Consider the following 12562-nt stretch of genomic DNA (forward strand, 5'->3'; position numbering starts at 1 on the left):
GAAGATCCCACACGCCACGGAGCAACTAAGCCCGTGTGCCACAACTGCTGAGCCTGCACTCTAGAGCTTGTGAGCCACGACTTCTGAGCCCCCGTGCCACACCTACTGAAGCCTGCGTGCCTAGAGCCCGTGCTCCACAACAAGAGAAGCCACCGCAATGAGAAGCCTGCGCACCGCAACGAAGAGTAGCCCCCGCTCTCCGCAACTAGAGAAAGCCCGCGCGCAGCAACGAAGACCCAACGCAGCCAAAAATAAATTAATTAATTGATTAATTTTAAAAAAAAAGAATAAATGAATGATAATGAAACACACTCTTGTAATGCAGGAGTCAGCAAACTACAGACCATGGACCAAGTCTGGTCCGTGGTCTGCTTTTCTATGGCCCAGGAGCTAAAAATTTTTAAATGGCTGAAAACTCAAAAGAGGAGTCATATTTTATACTACGTGAGAATTATATGATATTCAAATTTCAGTGTCCTAAACTTTTATTAGAACACATCCTCACTCATTCATTTACATATTATCGACATTTTTGCACTGCAACATCAGAGACGAGTAGTTGCCACAGAGACCAACGGCCCACAGAGATTAAAATATTTACTGATTTTTACAGAAAATGTTTGCCAACCTGTAACGTTGTAATGTTTCCTGGTTTGTTTGTTTTTGACAGAGGTGTGGCCTTTAGTCTCATTTTTTAAGTTCAATCTTCATTTATCTTAGTCACGTTGCCAAATAACATGCAAGGTGAAGAAGCATTTGACAATTATTTGGTAATACCTGATTAGTGGAGAAAAGAAGGAACACTAAATTTAAATAGAGAATGAAATATCCACTCAGATTTGAATTATACAAATTACTTAGATTCACTGACGAAATAAATATTTTAAATGTCTAGTATCACTGTTACTTAATTCTGAGGACATCTGATTTGACCACATTAAATTTTAATATTTTTAAACTGACAAAAGCCCAATATGTTGCCGAGTAGTTAAACCTCACTTAATACAAGGGTTAGAAGTCTTATTCTAAATATTGCATTGATGTATTTTGTATCAGTAATTAATGCATGGATGTATTGGATAATGCATGGATAATAGAATGTATTTTGTATCAGGAAATGATGTATTGATATATCAAAAAATACGTTATAAGGTATATACAAAATTATTTATACTGATTTTAAATGATAATTGTGTAAAAACAATATACTCACATTTAGCAATCGTTACTGATATAGGGGGAGATGAATGACTTTTCTTCTTTCTTGTATTTACCAATTTTTCTCTATTTTGCCTTTTTATAATTACCAAGAGTTGTAAAATACTACATGATTTGACCAATTCAAAATAAAATTCCTTTAATCCCTGTGAACTTGTTTCACATTTACTTTCCTGCCCGCATACTCCAAGAGATCTCTGATGTGGAAAGGACTAAACCTGAGGTCTAGTGCCTTGAAAATAAGACACAAGAGCCAAGAATAAAATTAGAGGCAGGGCCAACTTTCCACACGAGGAAGTCTACTTACCATTCTTGGGGGGGGTGGGGAATACACAAAGGCCCTTGAAATGGAAAAAAAAAAAGGTCACAGTTGAACTAATTAAATACAACACCACTTACTTGCCCTATGGGGGCACTCTCTCCGGGTATAATGGGAGGGAATTATTTTAGCAACTTCCAAGGAAACAATACATACTTATATATTGTTAAGTCTCTAAAGTAATATTAGAGAGGAAACAGTTTCAGGTCATCATTATACTTTTCAGGGCAAAACCTGATTATGAGATGAATTTTTAAAAAATTCTAGAAACAGGCAAAGTAGCTGTTTTCTTTCATCTTTCCCACTCTACCAACCTTGACCAGGAAGGGAAATGATGAACCTTTTGAGATTTAATGTATTCAATAACTCCTTTTTCAAGTAGATCAAGAAAGGCAAATGTGAGAAATGCTTGTAAAGCCAACCAATGACTGGCTGATATTTTTTACAAAGAAAAATTGTTAATTCGCTGTGAAGGAAAATGTGTAATAATTTACCAGCTGTTGGAATTGTTTAATAACAGCACTTGCATGACATGAATTGTTATTCTAAATAACATATGGCCTGGATGCGGAAAAGGTAAGCTGTCAAACAGAACCTTGTGCTTTGTTATTCCCTGCGGCAAACTGCGACCAGATCACCAACCCTGTTTCCTCTTCTTTCTGGGCACGCGGCTATCTGCTATTTTCCAGTCCCCTTTGGGCTTCTGTGTGGACACAGGACTGACTTCCGGCCAGCAGAACGTGGGTAGAAGTGATGCATGCCTCTTTCAAGCCCGACAGCCCTCATACCTGCAATGTTCCATTTTTCTTCTGCTGACTGAATGGAGAGGATTCCGAGGACCCAAGAGGCAGAAGGAGCCACAAGATGGACAAAACCTTTGCTGCTTGGAGGAGAGCCGCCTGACCAGGAACACCCACACTGGACTGTGGTGGGACCACTAGTCTGTCCTGTACATGTTCCCATGTTCAGCAGGGTGTTAACGCTCTGCAAATGGCTGAATCTGATCTGCCTATAAGCAGACAACTGAAACCACGTGACCAGTTTCTCTGACTGAAGAACAATCTTGCCAAAGAGGGTCTTTCAAATTCAAACCAGGCTTCTCCTAACATTCAGAAGTACCACTGATGGGAAAATTGTTTTCTTCATTATGATTAACTCAAGACAGAGGCAGTGACATGGGCACTGCCAATTCTCCACTAGATAAGAACTTTGGCGACACTCTAGTTGGTTTGGAATAGCTCGAAATTTTTGGTTCAGATTTAATCTGGTCATTTGCAGATAGAGTAGGAAAGATCATACATATGGCCCTAACATAATTATCAATCTCTTACAAAAACATTTTTTCGGTCAAGAACAAATCTCTTAAGTCATTTTACACAATCCCTTCTCATTAGGCAAGATGGATTATCTGGAAGATCAGGGAAACTGACCTCAGAAATTTCACTGCTCTTGTGGTTTTTAGACATATTATTACCCTGTGGGGATGGAGAGGGGTCAGTTAGCATCTTCTACAAACTAACTCCTCAAAGACAACCAACAATGTGTTTTCACCAATGAAGTTTGACCTGGTCAAATTCTTTTCTTCCTTGAATGAAAGTCATTAGTACTCATTAATCCAAGCTGTTCAGTACTCTTAAGTTCTGATCATTTGGATCTTGGCATACTAAAAAAAAAAAAGAAAGGTATTTAATCAAAGGAAGCCAAAGGAAGCCAACTCAGACAAGAATAGGATACCTCACACCAAAGCGACATTAAATGTTTTTTATTGAACAAAAAAAATAAAACATGGAAGTGGAATTCACTGAGCAAAAGCAACTCACCAGGTGGAGCTGCTATACTTTGTGCTAAATAATCTTATGAACTGAGTATACAGAATACATATAATATGTAAGTTACCTCAACAGCAAAGGAGAAGGTATAGATTACAGTTTTGGAAGGAAAAATTTGGCCAAATGACAAATTTAGTTGCTCAAAATTTCTAGCCCTTATTCACCTAAATTCAGTATGAATCTACATACGTGCATTCAGTACGTGCATACTGAATTCCCATTTTAATGGAAGCTGCTTTTTGGAAGAAATTTCAAAGTTTTCTCTTTTGCATTTGTTTGACGTGCTACTCAGTTTTTAAAATTCTTCTATTTGATATATGTGTGTGTATATATTTATAAACACTTAAAAAACCCCAAAGTCTTGCTTACAAGTTGAGGGGTCATGCTGTTTTTTTAAATTAATATTCGTGAATTGCAATTATTCTTTCTCCTGTGTGTCTAAGAAACTTGATGTGTTCTCAATGTACCCCACAGACAGGTGGGCTGACAGATATGTCAAAAATACTTTATGAAAAGAGGGAGGTAGCTCATGCGAGTTGGCAACCTTTTGTCTATTGTTTCCTGTTGGAGCGGGCTACCTCCCTTTCACATCTCACAATCAAAGATGAAAGGAAAACTTTTTACTTTGAAGCCTAGTTAGCACAGTTGTACATTTACTATAATCCACCTTCAACTTGGTTTCTTGGGCTTTCTAATGTAAGATGACAAATACCTTACACCCAGTACACAGCATCAAAAAAGTACTGCAGAAACATCTTATAGACAATACCTTGCCTTGCTTTTTTTTTTTTTTTCTCCTCATATGTCAAACATCAGCTTCTATGGGATACATTTCCAGAATGGTTTTGTTACCACTTTATAAACACTCAAAGCCAAACAAACAGCACAAAGAACATCAATGTCGTCTTTTTTCCAATATTTGTATCAATTACTGGAGGCTAATCCTAACATACACTACTTAAGGGGGAGGGCGAAAGAAGAGAATTCATGACACGTTGCAAAGATAGGACTACAGCATCTTAGTTGTAGGGACGATCTTAAGGTGCAGAAAGAGGGGACTCTCTAGAAGGTGATGGTGTGGTTTCTTCAGGTGGAAAAACTGTGAGTGTGCAAGCTCGGATGCCACCCAGGGACTCCGGGAGATCAAAAACCTTATGCCATTCATCTTTATCTGGATCATATTTCTGCACTATCTCTACCATACAACGATTATTCCACGAATACCCACCAACCACGTAGATTTTATTTTCAAAGACAGCGACCCCAACATCACTCTGCCCTCTTAACATGGCAGCAATTGGGGTCCACTGGTCAAGGATCGGTGAGTAGTATTCACAGCTTAGGACATCATCATAATCGCTTGTTCCTCTGAAGTGATTGCCACCAATGACATACAGCCTTTCTCCCACTGTACACATGCAATGCAGACCTCTGACAGTGGTCATTGGCGCCTTCTGGATCCATTTGTCAGTATCAGGGTCAAAGCACATGAGCTCCTTTTGGAAAGTGTCATGAGTAATTCCTCCTAAAGGATGAAAATTATAGGCATGAGGTAAATAGATTATTATAAAAATGCAAAAGCAAATAGGAGGCTCTCTGTCACAGGTCACAGATAATTAACTTCTATCCAGGTATTACGACATTTTAGAGCTTATCAACCTTGTTCTTATAAATGTCTCCCTGCTATACTTTCTCTGGATTAAAAATAAAGAAAATAACATTTTCATCTCCTTAAAGAACAAAAATGCAGCTTATATTATTGTAATGGCTTTCTCAAACAGAGACCCATGGGATTTAAGAGGCTTTATAGAATGAAAATATATTTTGGCCACTCTTAGAGTTGGGTTTACAGGAAATCCCAACTACAAAGCATCATTCACTCCTGCTGCACCTCTGGGTGCTGAGCACAGGGCTAGGGCACTTTAAAGCCTAGGTGCCCGTTTCCTCATTCGTCAATAAGAATGTGCACTCTAGTTCTCTCATTAGGATTGTGACTATGAATTGAAATAAATCACAATGCTTTGGAAAAGTCGAAAGTATTGTGCAAATGTACAAGCTTATACGAATATTCGGAACTGATTATTTTTGTAGAGTTTTGGGTGGGTAGGGTGAGGGTGGGTAATGTCCTCTCTTAAAAAGCTAAAGAATTAGAATGCTGAATATATATGGAATTTTGTATGTACAGCAATTCGTTGTTGCTCTATTGAGTCTATATCATCTACAAAGTATATTCTTAGAGCACATCTAAATCAGTCTGTACAATGAAAGTATCAGACTATATATTCTGCAGATTAGGGAGAAAACTAAACTAATCTTTAGCCATACCATTCAAAGCTCTATTGTCTGGTGGCCAGATGGCAATCAATTTTTTTTCTGCTTTTAGATATTTTTTCTGTACTTCACTGAATTGCCAGCAAGCAAAACAGTGCTCTTTGGTTTGAAACTCAGCTGTGGTTCCTAGCCTACTCTTGACTGGGAAGGTCATTTGTGCAATGTATCCTAGTTATGCCAAAGCACCACTAGAACAATTCAAATGTCATTTTTTTTCCCCCAGAGGACTTGGAGCTCTCCTTATAATGGCATAGCAGCTACACGCGTAAAATAGGTGGATGGTGTAAATCATTGATTAGTGGAGCATATGATTTCCTGGATGGCTCTTTCAATATAAGAAGTCCCATAGTTGCTCATATATTTAACACCAGAAACCTGCCAATCATACACTACAGGCCTTTCCCTGATCCTTCTTCATTACAGATTTCATAAGGCAGCGTCCAGAGACTCAGACCACAAACATCACCTTATCGCCTTTGCTCTCTAATAGCGTAACTGCTGGCCTGGCACTGGCAGGCCTTCAAAAGGGGGAAAACTGTCAGAGGTAGACTGTGTCAGGGCCAAATGGTAAGAAGCTGACTAATGGAATAAAATTTCAATACCTGAAGTGAACGTTACATTAAAATAAGACTCCTTCCTAAATTCTACGGAAGGATGATTTGAACGCCAACAGTTTGAGAATGAAAGTTGTTACTGGGACACTGAGCCAACTGCAGCCGTTTCAGAATTTTTTATTAGAAAAATATATGTGCATGTGGCCAAAATACAGGTAATCAGCACAGAATTATTTATGCAATGACACCATAGTAGAACCCATTATAATGCTAAGGACAAGAGAAACATATATTTTGGGTTGCACTAAATGAGAGAATGAACATTATTATGCATTATATGTATATTGGTAGCAAGTTTTATGCACAGTAGAGCTTATATGTTACATAATGATATATTTCCTCATAGAGTTTAGCTAAATTCTGAATAAAAATGAATTAAATGTTGTTATAGAGAATATGAATGGTGGTTATTAGAGCACCGAGTTATTGGAGTACAGAGTATGGGGACTGAAAGGCAAGCTGGAGAAGCTGAAAGCTTTCCAATTTCTTCTAAGTAAGGTATTTACAGTAGGATTGGTTTGCTGCTAGTCTTATAAACTTATAAAATGCCAAAGGATTCATATGCAAATGTACATACAAAATATATTCTAAAATCAATACAAATTATATTTTGGTTATCCATTTCCGGGATTATTATTAACACCAGATGGAAAGATGGCGACATAGTTAAAAGTCTATGTATTATATTAATTGCATTTGCAATTATTTACCTGAAATATACATTACGCCTCCATACACAGTTCCAGCATGGCCATAGTGGGGCTCACTCATTTTGGCAACATAGGTCCATTCATTTGTTCTTGGATTGTAACATTCTACTGTAGCTGTTGTTTAAAAAATAAAAGAATGAATGAATTTTAAAAAATGATTTATAATTTCAAATTTAGCAATTAATTATTTTTCCTTTTAGGTGGAACAATAATAATATCCAAATAACTGAAACATTTCTATTATAGCTATGAGATATTCTTTGGGGGTCACTTATATTGACGTTATGTTAATAATATGAACCATTAATACATTGATACATGTTACATCAGACGAGCTACGTAATGTAATAAGGTAACATTTCTGTCGCTGCAGAAATCACTAGGATTTCTTTTCTTCTAGGATCTTGTTACATCTTTATAATTTGACATTTCTCCCATTTCTTTGCTCTAAATATGTGGGAAGAAAAGATGAAAACAATCACAAGGAAGAAAAACACTTCGATTCTATATGACACACCATATAGGAAACAAAGGTTAACAGATATGAAGCAAAAATTTAAGTTGAAAATGAAAGTATGCACACTGTCTGGTGTATGTTTTGATGCCTATTGTGTTATTTTATATCCAGACTACAAAATGGACACTGACAATAATTTTTCAGTATTTACACATTAAAGCCAATAGCTTGTATATAACCACCCAATACCGTTGTAGCCAGTACTGCTCTTAACTTGAAGATGATTAGCAGCATAATACGAAGTTAAGATTTTTATTAGGGGTACTTCCTCTCAGTAACAAATTTATCATCTTTAACATAAAGTATTTGAGAAGTGGCCTCATCTTACTTAAATATCAATCTGTTATAACCTCAAGACTAGAACAATAACAGTCCAGACAGATAGAAAATGTGATCTTTTTTAAAAGGCAGAAAAACAATAGGGATGTTAGGAGGACTCTGGTCAAAAGTACAACATCTAGATTGACTTGAAAAGTTTATACTATTTATTGCAGATGTTGCCACTTGCTAACCCAAATGCTTATCTCCACTAACCCTGCTTTTTTCTTACTAACAGAACCACAACACTGCTCAGGAAAGCACTGTGCCCAACTCAAAATAAAATTCAAATTAACAGGTTCCCTTGAAGTTGGAATTGATGATATGATACAGTTGTAGGCAATGGAATGGAAGCAGGAGGATACTGAGTGGGGCTATTTGATCAAGCTACCAGAATAAAATTTGGCTACTTGCAGCCAAATGCAATCCTAATTGATGAATCATCCTTTGAACAAGTTTTCCTATTTAAGAAAACAACAGGGCTTCCCTGGTGGCGCAGTGGTTGAGAATCTGCCTGCCAATGCAGGGGACACGGGTTCGAGCCCTGGTCTGGGAAGATCCCACATGCCGCGGAGCAACTAGGCCCGTGAGCCACAACTACTGAGCCTGTGCGTCTGGAGCCTGTGTTCCGCAACAAGAGAGGCCGCGATAGTGAGAGGACCGCGCACCACGATGAAGAGTGGCCCCCGCTTGCTACAACTAGAGAAAGCCCTCGCACAGAAACGAAGACCCAACACAGCCAAAAATAGAGAGATTAATTTTCTACTCTCTTCAATAACTTCATTTCATCAAATTCACTACATGAACTACTTATTTCTCCTCTAACAACACCTGTATTATACCACTTCTCATATCCCTTTACTGATTTCCTTTTCTACTTTAGTTTTGAATTTTCAGTCTTATTTCAAAGGCTTTTAACTGTTCTCTTTTTTTTATCTCTTGTTAGTTTTGTTCATTGCTTCAGGCTTGGACCCTTATCAACTCTATTTCTTCTAAACCTTCCCATCAGGTAGCAAGATCCTGCAAAATCTTGCCCCCAAATAAGGGCTATTTCCACAATTAATGCAAACTAAAACTGTTTGCTCCAATACTGTTTGTGACTATTTTCAGTCACTGGATGTCTTTTATTTATTTATTTATTTATTTATTTATTTAATTTATTTTTGGCTGTGGTGGGTCCTCGTTGCTGCACGCAGGCTTTCTCTAGTTGCGGTGAGCGGGGGCTACTCTTCATTGTGGTGCGCAGGCTTCTCATTGCGGTGGCTTCTCTTGTTGCGGAGCACGGGCTCTAGGTGCGCGGGCTTCAGTAGTTGTGGCACACAGGCTTAGTTGCTCCGCGGCATGTGGGATCTTCCCGGACCAGGGCTCAAACCCGTGTCCCCTGCATTGGCAGGCAGATTCTTAACCACTGCGCCACCAGGGAAGTCCTGGATGTCTTCTTGAATGTTCAGTTCCATTTGCCTTCAGCATGACTTTTGCCTAATTGACAAGCAAAATCCTCCAGAATGTATATCATTATCTCCCTCTCTACACTTACAGAGGATCTACTATATTGACTGGCATCAGCAAAGTAATTAATGGTAGGGTTTTATCTGATAAAAGAATGTAGTCTAATCACACATCCTATCAGAAGGGTTTTAAAGACTTCTTTCCATCTATTTTAGCTTTTACTCCAGTTCTATGCTTTTCTTAATGAAGAATTCTGCCTTGAACTTTGAAATTTCTAGACTGTTACACTCTTTCCTTACGTCTAATTCAATCTGTTCTGATGCAGTTTGCATTAGTTTCCTCTTATTCTTTTTATAGGGAGCTAGAATCTGAATAGCTATTCACTCTTTACGATTATTAAAATTTTCCTATGTAGAAAGATAACGCTGTTCTTCTATCACTGAGTTAATTGCATTTTTTTGGTAATGGGGGTTATAAGAATCCATCTATACTTTCTCATACAGGGGTCCCTGAAGTGTAAGATGGCTATTAATCACCAATAACACAACAAGTATATAATAGTTCATCATCCCTAAACTTGTCTTCTTCCAGCTAGATAACCCATCTCCTTTAGCTTTTCCCATCATTTAATCTTTACTGTCAAACCTTTGGCTTTCTCCATGCAGGATTGTTATTGTTATTAGTAAAATCAATATATTTAGTTTTAAAATAGAATATATCTAATTAACAAGTCTATATATTGATACCTGCCCTTAGTTCTATTTTCCATATTTACAAGGCAATGAGATGTTAGTGCCAACCACCTCGATAGGGGGAGGGGACACGGGATGAGCAAGCAAAGGAGTTGGAGCCACAAAGCAGTGAGTCCATCACAGTCTAGGACAGGTGGGGATGGTAATGAGGTAACTGGGAAAATCCAGAACAGAGGAGGTCAGGCAAACTACAGCCTGTAAGCCAAATCCAGTACGTCGTCTGCTTTTGTATGGCCCACAGGATAAAAATATGAATGGCTTTTACATTTTTTTTTTTTTTAGTTTTATTTATTTATTTATTTATGGCTGTGTTGGGTCTTCGTTTCTGTGCGAGGGCTTTCTCTAGTTGCGGCAAGTGGGGGCCACTCTTCATCGCGGTGCGCGGGCCTCTCACTATCGCGGCCTCTCTTGTTGCGGAGCACAGGCTCCAGACGCGCAGGCTCAGTAGTTGTGGCTCACAGGCCTAGTTGCTCCGCGGCATGTGGGATCTTCCCAGACCAGGGCTCGAACCCGTGTCCCCTGCATTGGCAGGCAGATTCTCAACCACTGCGCCACCAGGGAAGCCCGGCTTTTACATTTTTAAAGAGTTGGAAACACAAATCAAAAGAAGAATAGTTTGTGAAATATGAAAATTATATGGAATTTGAATTTCAGTGTTCATATATAAAGCTTTATTGGAACACAACTTCACTCATTTGTTTACAAACAAATTGTCTATAGTTGCTGTCATAATACAATAGCAGAGCTGATTAGTTGTGACAGAGATCTTACAGCTTGCAAAGCCAAAAAGATTTCCTTTCTGGCAATAGGGATCAGTTTTCTGATCCCTATTCTAGAGAACCACCTTCAGTAGTCTGGTGGCCTAGTATTTAAATTAGAGACCCTCCCTAATTTAAGAATTATACTTCGGTTGGTTATTTCACATAACTCATCAGGGACTCTTATTTTCTCAGGTGATTCCACTGGAGTTCAGAATCGCGCACAAGGGATGACGGGGAATTTACTTGTTCTTTGAGGTTAGGAAAGAGATTAGTCCTGAAGAAACAATTTGGACAATAATGGCTCCCACAAAGAGGGGATGGTCTCTAGAATCCTAGAGTGCCGGTTGGTAATATGTCGCTTAATAAAGAAACTACAAATCCATTAAGGGATATGGATGCATTTGATAAATGTCAGTAATTTTATTGTACATTTATTTGGAAAAATCTAACATGTTTTCTATAAGTTATTTCATTATTTGAAACCCTGACTTATTTAACTGAAGTGAAAGATATCTGAGCTGTCATACTTCTCCTCAATACAGAAAACCTCAATGGAAGATCAATTTCTTATATGACAATTTTGAAAGATACCAGAAATAACTGACTCCTTTTTCACTTAAGTGACAGCTACTCTAAGCTTTCCCCAGTTTCCCACTGTACCCAGTGTCAAAGGAAAGTAGCATTTCTAAGGAATTATATTTCAGCAGTAAGCCAGGCTCACACACACACTAACAGTATCGTTTTTATGTACTATGGGCTTGGGTCCATACACTCCATGGCAAGATTTTAAAAGGCTAAATGCATTAAAATGATCTAAAATGTCTTGCAAACGCTGCCACTGTTTTCTTTTCACCATTATATGCAGGCAATGGTTATTGTGTGTATGAAGAATAAATGATGTACTGGTACTAATGAACCTGTTAAACTGTGAAATGATTTTCCCATCAATCCCGTTTTCCTGACACCCATTCCTACTCCCCTTCTCTATTTACATAGACATATGACTATGTCAACATAATCAGTTAAGATGGAATGTTATTACAACAGATGTTAGTGTGGGGCGGAGGGAGGGGGTGTCATTAAAAAACGCTTATGGAACATGAGAAACGTTAAAAACCCCGCCTCGCTGGAACATTCAGAAATATAAGCAAGCATTTCTTTAGAACCAAAATCTACTATTCTGTAAAAATAATGGGTCTAAGAAAATTACAAAGGGCAACTGACACATATCCTCTTCTTATTTATACAAGGAGAAACATTATAAACGGAATTCAGAAGAACACATTGATGTTCTTCTTTTGGGAGGTAATCAGGGCGGTTACGTCACGTTTGGTTACCTCAACGATACAGAATGTGACGAGACGGGCCCACCTACTTCATATCCCCACATGGGTGTAAAATAGGAGGAACTCAAAGGGGTGGGGTGGGTCAGGAGGAAAAAAAAACAGAACAAAATGAAGCTGCTTGCTACTTGGTTTTATATAATGACTCTTTTGGGCCTGAAGGTTCTCCTGGAATCAAGACTCTATATTTGAGTGTACTTAATAAGTCAATCACATGATTTTTTAAAAAAAACTTCCAATATATTTTAACTTCAGATATGTAGCACAGAATGGATTTGCTGGGTATGCTGATTTTAAGGGAAGCAATCATCTTCTACAAAAGCTTAGTTGCTTACAGATTCTAGGAGAAAATTTCAAAGGGAAAGAAATATCAAATAGTTGCCCTCTAAATGGAATTATAG

At 38.1% G+C, this 12562-nt stretch overlaps 1 protein-coding gene across 9 annotated transcripts in view; it reads right to left on the reverse strand.

Annotated features, from left to right (window-relative positions):
- Positions 1-3526: 3526 nt before the first annotated feature.
- Positions 3527-12562, reverse strand: part of KLHL13 (kelch like family member 13) — a 191437-nt gene continuing 182401 nt past the window's right edge. For all 9 annotated transcript variants that reach the window (XM_061177788.1, XM_061177792.1, XM_061177790.1 and 6 more), the window contains 2 exons: positions 7022-7135; positions 3527-4891 (listed from right to left, as the gene is read on the reverse strand). In XM_061177788.1, the coding sequence (XP_061033771.1) occupies positions 4404-4891; positions 7022-7135 (602 nt within the window). In that variant the 3' untranslated portion in view covers positions 3527-4403. The remainder of the gene's footprint in view (positions 4892-7021; positions 7136-12562) is intronic.

Source organism: Eubalaena glacialis, chromosome X, assembly GCF_028564815.1.
Source record: "Eubalaena glacialis isolate mEubGla1 chromosome X, mEubGla1.1.hap2.+ XY, whole genome shotgun sequence".
Classification (NCBI taxonomy): Eukaryota; Metazoa; Chordata; class Mammalia; order Artiodactyla; family Balaenidae; genus Eubalaena; species Eubalaena glacialis.